Source organism: Polypterus senegalus, chromosome 15, assembly GCF_016835505.1.
Source record: "Polypterus senegalus isolate Bchr_013 chromosome 15, ASM1683550v1, whole genome shotgun sequence".
NCBI lineage: Eukaryota > Metazoa > Chordata > Cladistia > Polypteriformes > Polypteridae > Polypterus > Polypterus senegalus.
The window spans coordinates 18,889,511-18,903,270 of NC_053168.1; the positions used below are offsets into that span (position 1 = coordinate 18,889,511).

At 39.2% G+C, this 13,760-nt stretch overlaps 1 protein-coding gene across 5 annotated transcripts in view; it reads left to right on the forward strand.

The window, feature by feature from the left end:
- Positions 1-13,760, forward strand: part of tert (telomerase reverse transcriptase) — a 98,604-nt gene that overhangs the window by 36,683 nt on the left and 48,161 nt on the right. For all 5 annotated transcript variants that reach the window (XR_005630691.1, XR_005630693.1, XR_005630690.1 and 2 more), the window contains exons 6-8: positions 1,860-2,021; positions 4,536-4,631; positions 7,930-8,015. Coding sequence is in view for 1 of the 5 variants with exons in the window: in XM_039736956.1 (XP_039592890.1) it covers positions 1,860-2,021; positions 4,536-4,631; positions 7,930-8,015 (344 nt within the window). In the remaining 4 variants the exon portion in view is untranslated. The remainder of the gene's footprint in view (positions 1-1,859; positions 2,022-4,535; positions 4,632-7,929; positions 8,016-13,760) is intronic.

Genomic DNA, 13,760 nt, shown 5'->3' on the forward strand with positions numbered 1-13,760 from the left:
ATCATCCTTGAGATGGTTCTGCAGCTTAATTGGAAGGCACACACCTGTCTATATAAGGTCCCACAGTTGACAGTTCATGTCAGAGCACAAACCAAGCATTAAGTCAAAGTAATTGTCTGTAGACCTCCGAGACAGGATTGTCTCGAGGCACAAATCTGGGGAAGGTTACAGAAAAATTTCTGCTTCTTTGAAGGTCCCAATGAGCACAGTGGCCTCCATCATCCGTAAGTGGAATAAGTTCGAAACCACCAGGACTCTTCCTAGAGCTTGCCGGCTATCTAAACTAAATCGGGGAAAAGGGCCTTAGTCAGAGAGGTGACTGAGAACCCGATGGTCACTCTGACAGAGCTCCAGAGGTCCTCTGTGGAGAGAGGAGAACCTTCCAGAAGGACAACCATCTCTGCAGCAATCCACCAATCAGGCCTGTATGGTAGAGTGGCCAGACGGAAGCCACTCCTTAGTAACAGGCACATGGCAGCCCGCCTGGAGTTTGCCAAAAGAGAAACAAAATTCTCTGGTCTGATGAGACAAAGATTGAACTCTTTGGTGTGAATGCCAGGCATCACGTTTGGAGGAAACCAGGCACCACTCATCACCAGGCCAATACCATCCCTACAGTGAAGCATGGTGGTGGCAGCATCATGCTGTGGGGATGTTTAACAGAGGCAGGAACTGGGAGACTAGTCAGGATAAAGGGAGAGATGACTGCAGCAATGTACAGAAACATCCTGGATGAAAACCTGCTCCAGAGCGCTCTTGACCTCAGACTGGGGTGACGGTTCATCTTTCAGCAGGACAACGACCCTAAGCACACAGCCAAGATATCAAAGGAGTGGCTTCAGGACAACTCTGTGAATGTCCTTGAGTGGCCCAGACTTGAATCTGATTGAACATCTCTGGAGAGATCTTAAAATGGCTGTGCACCGACGCTTCCCATCCAACCTGATGGAGCTTGAGAGGTGCTGCAATGTGGAATGGGTGAAACTGGCCAAGGATAGGTGTGCCAAGCTTGTGGTATCATATTCAGAAAGACTTGAGGCTGTAATTGCTGCCAAAGGTGCATCGACAAAGTATTGAGCAAAGGCTGTGAATACTTATGTACATATGATTTCTCAGTTTTTTTATTTTTAATACATTTGCAAAAACCTCAAGTAAACTTTTTTCACGTTGTCATTATGGGGTGTTGTGTGTAGAATTCTGAGGAAAAAAATGAATTTAATCCATTTTGGAATAAGGCTGTACATAACAAAATGTGGAATAAAGTGATGCGCTGTGAATACTTTCCAGATGCACTGTATATGCAGCATATATAACCATCAAAAATCCGGCACTCCTCAGGTCTGGAGGTTGCCGGATTTTTGAATGTCAACCTGTATTGCTTTCTAAATGGTGGTTTTTCAGGTTTAATAAAATTATACCACACACTCTGATAACTGAATTTTCCTGACAACTTACCTTGAGAAATGAATATACTGAATTTTAATAAAATTGGTCCACTAGGAGCTGAGCTATTTCATGCAGACACACAGACAGACATGATGATGACAGTAGGTGCTTTTTACATTTAAGTGAATGCACCTAAAAATGTCAACAGTGAATCTCCTTTAAGTGAGTTTTTCTGATAATTTTTGAAATCTTCTGATTTCATGCACCTATAAACCTGGAATTATTATCAGAACATGTTTAAAGAAATACTGTTTACTTTATTAAATGGGCAGTACACTATTCATAGAAAATCTTACATGTATGTTTTTCATTGCCTTATTTAGTGGTTTATCCATGGTAATAGGTGGTTCCTGTTTGCATAAAAACAAAATTCTCTCTCTTGAAATCCTCATTTTTCATTTTTGTGTTCACAGGCTGATGTCATTGGTGCATATGATTCCCTGCCTCATAAAAAACTGCTTGAAATTATTTCTAATGTTATCAACCCAGCCATTGAAGAGAACTATTATGTTCGCAGATATGCTGTGACGTGGACAGATACCTTTGGACAAATAAGGAAATCCTTTCGGAGAGAAGTGAGAAGAACAGTATTTTTTTAGACAGTGAGGTCTATATTGTATTAGTCATCTGGTGAAATTTATTTGAACAACATTTGTGTTTAGCCCCCTCGTTTTTGGACCTCTTTATGACATTTTACTTTGTTTTCTACTCTTTGCCTTTTATTTCTGACCTCGCTTTGTCCTGCTATTTTTTCAATTACACCTGGTCTCCTGCTATTTTTTCAATTACACCTGGTCTCTTTACTATCTTTTTTTTTTTTTGATACTGTAGCGACCTCCTCGTCCGGCTCGAAAAGAGAAGTAGTAAGAAAAACAGACTGATGTAATAAAGTGTCACAGAAGATTTACTTGAACAATCGCTGACTTTGTAACCCAAACACAACTTTTTAGCACCCTCTCCACCCCCTCTTCCTCCGGGTTTCACCCCCCTTACTGCATCAATTGATACCCCGCTATCAGTGTTCCGTGCTGTACTCCACCCTCCCTCAATCGGACCTAACAGTCACTTAACACTAGAATTACCAGAGCCTACGAAAAACCTTGTAGATCCGTCCCACCTTAAATAGTTTCTTGCCTCTCCATCAGCGTCTTTTGTCCTTTAAATGTGTTGATAAGCAGCAAGCAGTCTGCTATCACATCCCCCACCGGCACTCAGATTCCTCAACTCAAGTCAGTTTACCTGCGTGTCATTTGCTTAGAGTTGTATAGAGTGAGAAGTCAAGCAAAATCACACTTTTTATAAATACTATATCGTTATTTGGAACACTTGCATTTCATGTGTGTTCTGTGTCTACAACGATCTATGTAAACACATTGTTAAAAAAGAAACTTTTTTCATGTTTTAGTAATAATTGACGTTATGTATACATGAAGTTTATAATGTGTGAAGGCTGAAGTCCAAATATCAAAGAAACACTTTCACAAAAGCTACAAATATAACAGAACAAGTGCGTTCCTATTCAAAAATATAACTGCAGAAAAACAACATGCGTTAGGGCGCGACATTGACACACATTTACTGCAACTGCTTCGGTGGCGCAACGGTATCAACTGTTGACCGGTAATCAAAACTTCACGGGTTCAATTCCCCGACGAGTCCGTTTTGAGAAGTGAGCTGCTTTTATTCTTACTATTTTAGAATGAAAACATACATTTGATTTCAGTCTGCACCAGCCGGTGTAAATGTATGATACTTGTAAAGGTTAGCTTTGTTTTGTTTTTTTTTTTATTCAGTTTTATTCTCAGTCGCGTTCACGATCCTACCCTACCCCCACCACCCCCCCCATCTGACACTGCTGTTTTTACATAAAGATGTGCTATACTTGTGACTTTAGGCTGTAAATTCTAGTGTTAAAACAAAAAAGGCTTCAACCTGGCTGGTACGCTACAATACTTTGGAATTTTACCGCTTTCATATTCTTTACCTTTCTCTGCATGTGCATTGTGCCATTGTTTCTTTGAGCCTTTCGAATTCCACTGCTTTTGTAATCTCTTATTTGCCTTTTTTTCTCTCCAACGCTTTTGTGTCTCTTTTCTCCATGCTGCTCTTTCTTTTTTGCTCAGTCCTTGACGTTTCATCTGCAGCGTATTGTCTTTATACGCTTTATATGTGCTGAGAGCACAGGATCTGTGTGTGCTACATGCCTTTACACGACTGAGTGTTTTGCTGGCTGTGTTCTTATTTGATATTGGTTGTAAGTAGGGTGTGTCTTGCAAGAATCTCATGTTCCACGTCCCCACAAGACAGTCCTGGGACAATCTGTTGGCACCAAATCTCATGTTTACGGTCCCCACGAGAAGCTGCGTGGCCAGTCTGATTCCTCTCGCGGGTCTTTTAAGTGTCTTCTGAGAACTTCCGAGAAGATCACATCTCGTCGCCCTGCTTTTCCTTTCCAAGATTTTTTTTTATAATAGAGAAGACAGCTTATAGAATTATTCTAATTATATAGAGGCTACATTAAGATATACCTAATAACATACAATCTTAGTAGAGTGCATTTATTAAAAGGTAAAATAGAATGGTGGAAACCTTTTTGATTATATGACAGATTCATGCCCCTAAACAAAAGTCTGAGACTGCATGCTGCGAGCTACATTCAGGAAAAGGCACTAAACAGGCAAAAGCCAGTCTAATACGCCTTGTTATGTTGTAATCTTTAGGCACTCTTTCAAGGAGAAGTTCAGCACCCTTAGAAGAATAATAGCATAAGACAGTTTAAAGATGTTGTCTGACATTGCTAAAGTGTTACAAGAAAGATTTCTCTTACATGTGCATCAAAAACAAAAGTGCGGTGGGCATAAGCACTTCTAGCTCCAGGACCAGACTTCAGTCCCAGGTGTCTTGTGACAGGCATTAAAGATAAACATAATCACTTCACTGTGAAAATATTTTGTTATTCATCAGTGCAGAGCAGAACAATGTATTAGCCTGCTGGTTCCATCCATAATGCATTATTTTCTAGGACTTGTATTTTGCCTCAGTCTGCATAAAACATAGCTTCACGTACTTCTTTCACTTTTTCTTCGTAGGTTTATAATCTTATGGATTTTCTTCCAAGCATGAGTCTGTTTACAACTCACCTTCAGAATGACAAGTCATTTCGAAATGCAGTACTGGTTGAACAAGTAAGGAAAAAAGCTTTAGATAAAGTGAACTTTATTTTCATGGATAGATTTTCATTTTTGGATTTCATTATAATTTAGTCACCTGCCAGTTTTTAATTGTCTGCACACAGTCATTTTTATTTGGATATTCATTCTGTTTGTACAGTGTTGCTTACCTTAATAAAATTGTCATTGTGAAAATGTAGGCATTTGTAAAACTGTTTTACATGACTGTGTATTGCTTTGTTACATACACAAGAATATTATTTGGCCAAATGGTAGCTGGTAAAGTTGTATAGTGGATAATAAATGACTGGAAATGTTTAGAGTAATTGTAATGTTTATTGATCAAAAGATTGAAATGAAGGGCAAATCATGTCAATTATTTGATTACCTTTAATAAGATCTTGTAACCAGCAATATTTATATGGGGGAAAATACATTTTAAGGTTAAAATAATTCAATATTAAAAAAAACTTTCAATGCCTTGATTTCTTGCATATATACACCCTTTAACTAAAGCTTTATGAAGCACCTTTTACTTTAACATCCATATAGACATGTGTCCATCTACTTAGCACACCAGTATTTTTCAGTTGTAGCCCACTGGTTATTGACAGAAAGATGATTCAGACAAAGTTAAGCTGCAAGTTGATCACCTTTGGATGAGTCCACAAAGTTTCTGTAAGACTGAGTTCTAAGCTCTGACTGTTCCAATAAAAGACATTGATCTTATTTTTAGTTATTCTTTGTGCAGTTGGCAGTGTGTTTTGAGGTGGTTCTGAATAGTCAGATTTTTCATGAAAATATCATGATATTTGGAGCTTTTAATTTTGCTCTCTATCCTGACCATAGCCCCTGTTCCCAGCCCCATAGTGTGATACTGACACTAACAAGCTTGACAGCAGTTACTGTATTCATTGGGTGGTGAGCCATGGTGGCTCAGATATTTTTTAAATTAAAGCCAAAAAGTTCTACTTTGGTATTATCAGATCATAACAGATTATGCAATATGGTTTTAAAAGATTTAATGGTTTGAACAATGTACACTGACTTGGAGAGTCAATTTTATGCCCCTATTTACCACCTTAATCCTCTATCCTTAAACTGGAGACAATCAATAATGGTTGTAATATGCAGGGAGTTGCAAGTTGCTGCAAATTAATCCCACAGCTCCTTTAAGGTTGTTATTTGCCCCTAGTAGCCTCCGTGATCAGTATGATTTTTGTCTAGTCACAAGTTCTGACCTTTGCAACGTTGTGTTGTGCACTTTTTATGTGACCCATGGTATTTGTCATGAACTCTGCATTCCTTTTCTATTCCTTTCCAAATCTGTAGCTTTCAATAATAAGATTACATAGTTTTTTTGTTATGTTGTTATACCAGCGGTTCTCAAACTTCTTTAGAATTTCTTGCATGGTGGTCCCTTTAAAAATTGTTCGATGGCTCGCGGACCCTTTTATTAAAAATTAAAAAAATCAATATTACTTCGAGAAAATTGGGGGCGCCAAATACTTTGCACAAGGGTGCCATATACCCACTGCGCGGCACTGCATAGGTACAGGCTGCTGTGAATAAAACATTTTTTGACAAACAACTATTTATTCAGAAAATATTACGTACATCTTAGTTATTAAATTTAAGTTAAAATTTTAATGGGATGGATGCATCTGCTTTGCCTTAACCAGTTCTTCTATGTTTGGCTTTGTTTTGGCCAGTGCAACTCTCATATCATTTGTCGCGTCTAATCTGTTTCGAGATTTTGTTTTGATAGTAAGTAGTGTGGAAAAAGCTGTCTCACACTCATAGGTGGTTGCGAATGGAATCAGCACTCTTAGAGCCATCTTTGCAACATCGGGATAGGACTGTGCCATTTCAATCCAAAAATCACTACAACACATTTCACGGAAAACATGTTTTGCACCCCTTCATCATTTATCAAATCAGTAAACTGTTCTTGAATTAAATTGTCCTCCGAAGGCAGATCACTAATGGAGAGTACAAACGGGTTATTGATAAATTGTTGGTATTTTTCAAATTCTCGTAGGTCAGGAAAATAGTGAGAAATTTCTTCGCTGAGAATTGATACATGCTGTTTCATCACCTCAAGGATATCGTCATTGATGTTAAGCTTATTTTCATCTATATATGTGTTCAGCTGTGGAAATGGGGCAAAGTTCTTATTCTCTAACTTTCCATGCCATAGTTCGAACTTCATTTTGAAAGCTGTCAGTTTTTTGTGACAATGGAGCACTGTGATATCTTTTCCTTGCAGTGCCAGGTTGATAGAATTCACAGATTCAAATATGTCGGCCAAAAATGACAGGGATATAAGAAAACGGACATCGGAGAATTTTGCATGCATGTCTGGTTTGGTGTCTTGCAAAAAGTGCCGAATTTCTTCACGTAGTATGAAAACTCTCTTTAAAACTTTCCCTTTGGAAAGCCACCTCACGTGTGAGTGCAACAAGAGTGTTTCAAATTCTAAATTGCTTTCTTTGCATAAATCACTTGACTGAGAACATTTTTCAACTCATCAGGCATGATTTTCACCATTAACCGAGCGATAACGGTGGGAAAACAATGCGGTGGCAGCGAATAATGGAACAGCGGATTAGTGGTCGGGTCTAGGTGGTGGGGGTAACGACGGAGCTCAGTCACTTACTTCCCCTCGGGTGGTAAAGGTTATTAATTATAAAAATATAAATAGTATAAATATACAATCATTTCTCACGGTCCCACCGAAACCGCTTCATGGACCCCAGTTTGAGAACTGCTGTTATAGACTGTGGTTATCTCTATAGTATGCAACCAATAAAATCAAACTGGAACAGCTGCTTCTATTTAGGGTAAATTATTATCATTTTATTGATGTTCGCTGAAGGCAAATTACCTTTGTACATGACTTGGAATGAAATTTGTTAAGTGGTGACTCAGTTTGAAGTGGTTGATGCATACAGTTAATGCAACCAAGGCATTGAAAATGTACATATTCTTATTAAGCATTATCCATTTGCTTTCCGCTTAAGTATTGTTAATATTTTAGTAAGGTATATTATCAACAATATAAAAAAATATTGAATCATTTGAAAGTTGCTCTTTTTAATAATTTAAAAGGTGTGCTATCTTTCTAAGGATGTAGTTTATGCTGCTTTGCTTTCAGGAGATAGACTCTAAATTGAAATACTATATATTTCCAGAAAAAAATCACAAACCTTCCAAGATAAGAAACAAGAAACTAGAGAACCAATAGCATTTTGATAGTGAATCCGCAATCTTTAATTAAATTTGTGTCATTCTCTTTTCCTTAAATTTCTAGGGTCTAACAATGAATGAGTCTGCCAAGGACATGCTTGAATTCTTCAAACAAATGTTGTTAAATAATGTTCTCAAGATTGGAAGCAGGTAAAATGTATATTTGTTGTTGTTATCTCAGTTGAAAGATAGCTAAACCGTTGCAAGCCCAGATACTCTAAGTGTATATTTAACATTAAGCAATTATTCTTGGTTTAATTTTCTGTTCTTTTAGCTAAAGCATTCACCAGATATCTTAAATTTATTATTCAGCATTGACATTTGTCTTTAGGAAGCACATTTAATGTTGATCTTCTCTAGCTTCCTTAAATACACTGTAGGTAGGATTAAAGGTTGGGATCATTTGCTGATAGTGCGTTGCCGCACCCACTACATGACAAACTACCTGGAACAGTGCAAAGTTGTTTTTGTGGTGGCTGCAATGCCAATCTGCCACCAACACTGAAGTTTTCTCTGCGAGTTGAAGGACCTGCTTGCAGGGCTGGATGCAGATTAACATCATACCCAAGGAGAAACAATTGTAGATAAGGGCCTTGCTCAGGGCCCAATGGAGTAGAGCCACTTCTGTCATTTACGGGATTTGAACCGGCAATCTTCCAATTGCCAGCGCAGATCCCTAGCCTTAAAGCCACTACTCCACCTTTTAGCATTAAATGGACTGATGATTAAATAGATGGTTTTTCATAAAATTTGAGTTTTCAGTGGTCTGAACGTGCAGCTTTCCTGATTTATAAAAATTTAAAACATTTTTATTGAGCACGAATTATTTGCCAGTTGCCTCTATGAACAACATGTTGACCTGAGGCAATTTTATTTGGAATTTGTTGTTGTGAGCCTCATTTTTGTTTCACTAATGTGTGTATAAGGAGAATGGCGGTGCAGTGGCAACTGAAATAGTGTTTTATGTAGTTATTTGTTTTTTTATTTTTTTCTGCTTTTTCAGTAGTACATGTACATCAGAACAGCTAGTGTCCATGTATATCCACGTGAGACGCTTCTCTGCTACTGATATTCATATAAAAACATAAAGAATGATCTGTGGGATAAACTGTCCGACCTCGGTCTGCTACGAGAAATGGACTTCGGCCCCCGGCGTCGCCTGATGCAAATGGCCGGGGGAGAGGCACAAGGAGGCAGAAACGCGGGAAGCGAGCGGGAGTCCATGCTAGGCTAAAAGCTATCCCAGCCGGCCGGCATTCCTGTCCATATTACTTTCTGATGTCTGCTCCCTGGACAATAAATTGTACTGCATTCGACTCCAGCGAACTACCCAGCGTGAGTTTAAAGACTGTTGCGTCTTTGTTTTCACTGAGACGTGGCTCAGCGACAGAGTTTTGGACGGTGCCATTCAGCTATATGGGCTAGCTGTTTTTTGAGCTGACAGAAATGCTACTCTGTGCGGTAAGACTCGCGGTGGTGGACTGTGTGTTTATATCAACACGGAATGGTGCAGTAACTCTGTGTTTGTTTCTAGCTACTGCTCACCGCTAGTGGAGTTTGTGATTGTTAAATGTAGACCTTTTCATTTGGAATTCACCACCATCCACATAATCGGAGTTTACATACCTCCCAGTGCTAATGCTAAGGAGGCGCTCTGGGAACTGTACAGCGCCATCACAGACATACAGAACACACACCCGGATGGACTGGTTATTGTCGCGGGAGATTTCAATCATGCGAATCTCAAGTCAATGCCCCCTAAATTCCATCAGTTTGTGGACTTTGCAACGAGAGGGACAAACATGCTGGATCTTATTTATACAAACATCCCTGCCGCATACCGGGCGGAGCCCCACTCCCACTTCGAAAACTCAGATCACATCTCTGTCATGTTAATTCCTGCATACAGACCTCTCATCAGACGCACCAAACCGGTTCTGTAGCAGGTGAGAACCTGGCCAGCAGAAGCCATCTCTGCTCTTCAGGACCGTTTTGAGTGCACTGACTGAGACATGTTTAGAGAGGCTGCAACCAACAGTGACTGTATCAACTTGGAGGAGTACACGTCATCAGTGACCAGCTACATCTATAAGTGCATTGATAACGTTAATGTCTCCAAGTACATCACTGCACGCCCCAACCAGAAACCGTAGATTACAAACGAAGTGCGTGTGCTACTGAAGACCCGGGACTGTGCCTTCAAGGATGGTGACGAAATTGCCCTGAGAACAGCGAGTACCAAACTATCCTGCGCCATCCGGGGACTTTTTCTATATGACAAAGATGCACTGAGTATGTGGAAAGGCATCCAGGCTATCACTAATTACAGGACAAGACCACCCACCTGTGAAGTGACGCCTCCCTTCCAGATGTGCTAAATAAATTCTATGCACGGTTTGAAGCACAGAACAACATGGTGATGAGGAAGACCACCTCTCCTTCTAGCAACCAAGCATTAAATCTGACTGGCCAATGTGAGAAATACTCTACGAAGAGTCAACCCACGGAAGGCTGCAGGACCAGACAATATTCCTGGTAGAGTATTAATGTGCAAACCAGCTGGCAGACGGTTTTACTGACATCTTCACCTCTCTGAGCACTGACATTGTCCCAATCTGCTTCAAAACCACCACCATAGTTCCCGTGCCAAAAACGTCACAAATGTCCAACCTAAATGACTACCGTCCCGTTGCTTCGAGAAGCTTGTCATGAGGCACATCAAAACCTTGCTGCTCCCCTCGCTGAACCCCCTGCAGTTTGTTTATCACCAGAACCGTTCAACAGATGATGCAATAGCCACCACTCTCCATCTGGCTTTCGCTCATCTGGACAATAAGGACACATACGTTCGAAAGCTGTTTATCGACTTCAGCTCAGCTTTCAACACAATTATTCCTCAGCAGCTGACGGAAAGGCTGAGCCTGCTGGGACTGAACACCTCCCTCTGTAACTGGATTCTGGACTTCCTGACTGAGAGACCTTAGTCAGTCAGGATTGGAAACAACATCTCCAGAACCACCATACTGAGCACTGGAGCCCCTCAAGGCTGTGTGCTCAGTCCATTATTGTTCACACTGCTGACTCATGACTGTGCAGCAACGCACAGCTCTAATCACATTATAAAATTTGCCAATGACTGCAACAGCAATAACAATGAGTCAGCATACAGAGAGGAGGTGCAGCGGTTAACAGACTGGTTTAAAGCCAATAACCTGTCTCTGAATGTAGACAAAAGAAAGGAATTGATTGTTGACTTTAGGAAGACTAAGAGTGACCATCTGCCAATGAACATTTACGGCTTAACTGTGGAGGTCGTCAATAGCATCAAATTCCTGGGTGTCCACCTGACAGAGAACCTCACCTGGTCCTACAACACCAGCTCGTTAGCCAAGAAAGCCCAGCAGCGGCTGTACTTCCTGCGTAGGCTGAGAAAAGCCCATCTTCCACCAGCTATTCTAACAACATTCTACAGAGGAACCATAGAGAGCATTCTGAGCAACTGCATCACTGTCTGGTTTGGAAATTGCACCGTCAGGGATCATAAAGCCCTACAACAGATAGTGAAGACAGCTGAAAAGATCATCAGTGTCTCTCTTCCTTCCATCATGGACATTTACACCATACGCTGAATCCGCAAAGCCACCAACTTTGTGAATGACCCAACACACCCTTCACACTCACTGTTTACACTCCTGCCTTTGGGGAAAAAGGTACCGAAGCATAATGTGTAAGAATGTGTAACAGATTCTTGAACACTCATGGACATATCTGATATGTGTTCTGCTCTGCAATGTTGCACATGGTTGCACATTTGTCTCACATGTACCTTGTTATATATTGTGTGTCTTTATGTTATGTGTCGTGGATTCTTCGTTGTCCTGTGTTCTATGTTGCACCATGGTCCTGGAGGAACGTTGTTTCATTTCACTGTATGCTGTACTTCTGTATATGGATGAAATGACAATAAATACTCTTGAATCTTGAATCTTGATGAATAATATTCGCTGAATATGCTATATTATTTCTCCTTGTTTCATGCTGGTTTGTTAATCTCTGCATTTGCTTTCTGAACTTTCCTTTTATGCATTTGTTAAAGTAAAAATTTGACTATCCTTTTCTCCATGTCCATAACAATGGTGCGACTTAAAATTAGTTACTCTGGTTCTCTTTTGCCAAAAGATTAAATTGTTTCTGATGATGATTTTTTCTGAATTTTGTAATTGGATTATCTTGCATAGTATTGAAATGTTAAATGATTAGTTCCAAAACTTGTCTAGTTTGCTGTTTGTTTATACATTAAATTTAAGTAATTTTTCCCTTTATATATGTTTTAAGAGATTTCCATTGTGCTCCTGTAGGTGTTGCTGGGGATATGTTAGTCTCTATGAAAATCCTAAGTCCTGTAGAAATCAGTTTAATAAAATCTATGTTCATTACTATTAATTGTTTTTTTTGCAAGTTATTACCCATAATGAAGTTAATTTCTAAATAACTATGATGTAATAGAAAGAAATAAAGTATGTTCTTGAATATGGGGGGAGAAAACTCACTGGTTTGAGAGCTATGATTGCTCTTCACTAATCAGCACTCATCCCAATGTATGCCTGCTACACAAACATCTTTATCTTGATAGGAAACCATTCACAATCTATAGCTTTCATAGCCATAGAACAGTACATAACTTTAACAAGTGAATGTTTCTGTGAATACATGTTGGTTGTACACTCATCTTCTACTTTCTGCTATCAGGAGAGACGGGCCTGCAGTACATGTCTGAGTGGCAGCACTCACAGTTGCTGATCGACCTCCTAGAATGCACAATTGCTGGGGTTCAACTCCCTGGCTGCACTTTTTTTTTTTCCCTTTTTGTTTTTTTTCCCTTTTAATTGTAAAATTCTGACTGTATTAACTGATGTGGTTCCTCCTCCCTTAGCGTTTTTGTTTTTTCTTACATTTTTCCATTGTTGTTTGAGGATTTAAGCTTTAAATAAAGCTTTATATATCTGCATTAAGCCAAATATTAAACTAATCTCTCCCTGTCCAGTCTTATCCAAACCCTACAGATGTGCTGATTCAGCATATGTTAGTGTAGTTCATGTGATGAATGCTGCAAAATACAAAAACTAACTGTCTGATTTATTTAGATCTCGTGATTATAGGAAGCACATTTCAGGATGAAATGTCATGCTCAATAACAATATAGTAAACTTGAATGCAAATAGATAAAGCTGCATCAATGGTTTTTGATGGTAGATTGCAAAATGTGACACATATCCTGTTTTTTATGCAATTTGGCCTTGTTTTTTTTGTTATGCTGACAAATGACGAAATGTAAAGCTTTAGTTCACACTTTGCAGTTGCCTGCTCTGAGCCATATGAAATATGCATTGTCCAAATAGTCGCATTTGCCAAATAAAACTAGACTGACAAAATATACAGCAGTTCTTTTTAATAATTTAAATAAAAACATTTAAAGACCTGAAGTAGATTTAATTAGCGTAACTCTGCTTATTTAATACTAAAATATTGTATGTGTGTGTAGTTGTCTGGGTATGCCATCTATTTCATAGTTGGGGCAATAGTCACAGATTACTTTGAATGAGCCCACATTAGTGCATTGCATGAATTTAACATCCTCTGATTTACAAAGCTAACTGATGACTTGAATTGCTAATGTGTGACTAGAAGTGTGTTTGATTCTGCCATAAGATGACCTAATAACCCTTCTGAATTTGTTTGGTGCCTAGCACTAAATACTACCAGGAAATGTGGTGGCTCTCCCAGAAACTGATAAATGTTTAATGTTTTCAGAAGAATATTTTCATCTGATTAAGCTAAAAAAAACCTTTTGTGCATCTGTTATGTCTTACATGTAATTTGTAATTTTTTTTAAAC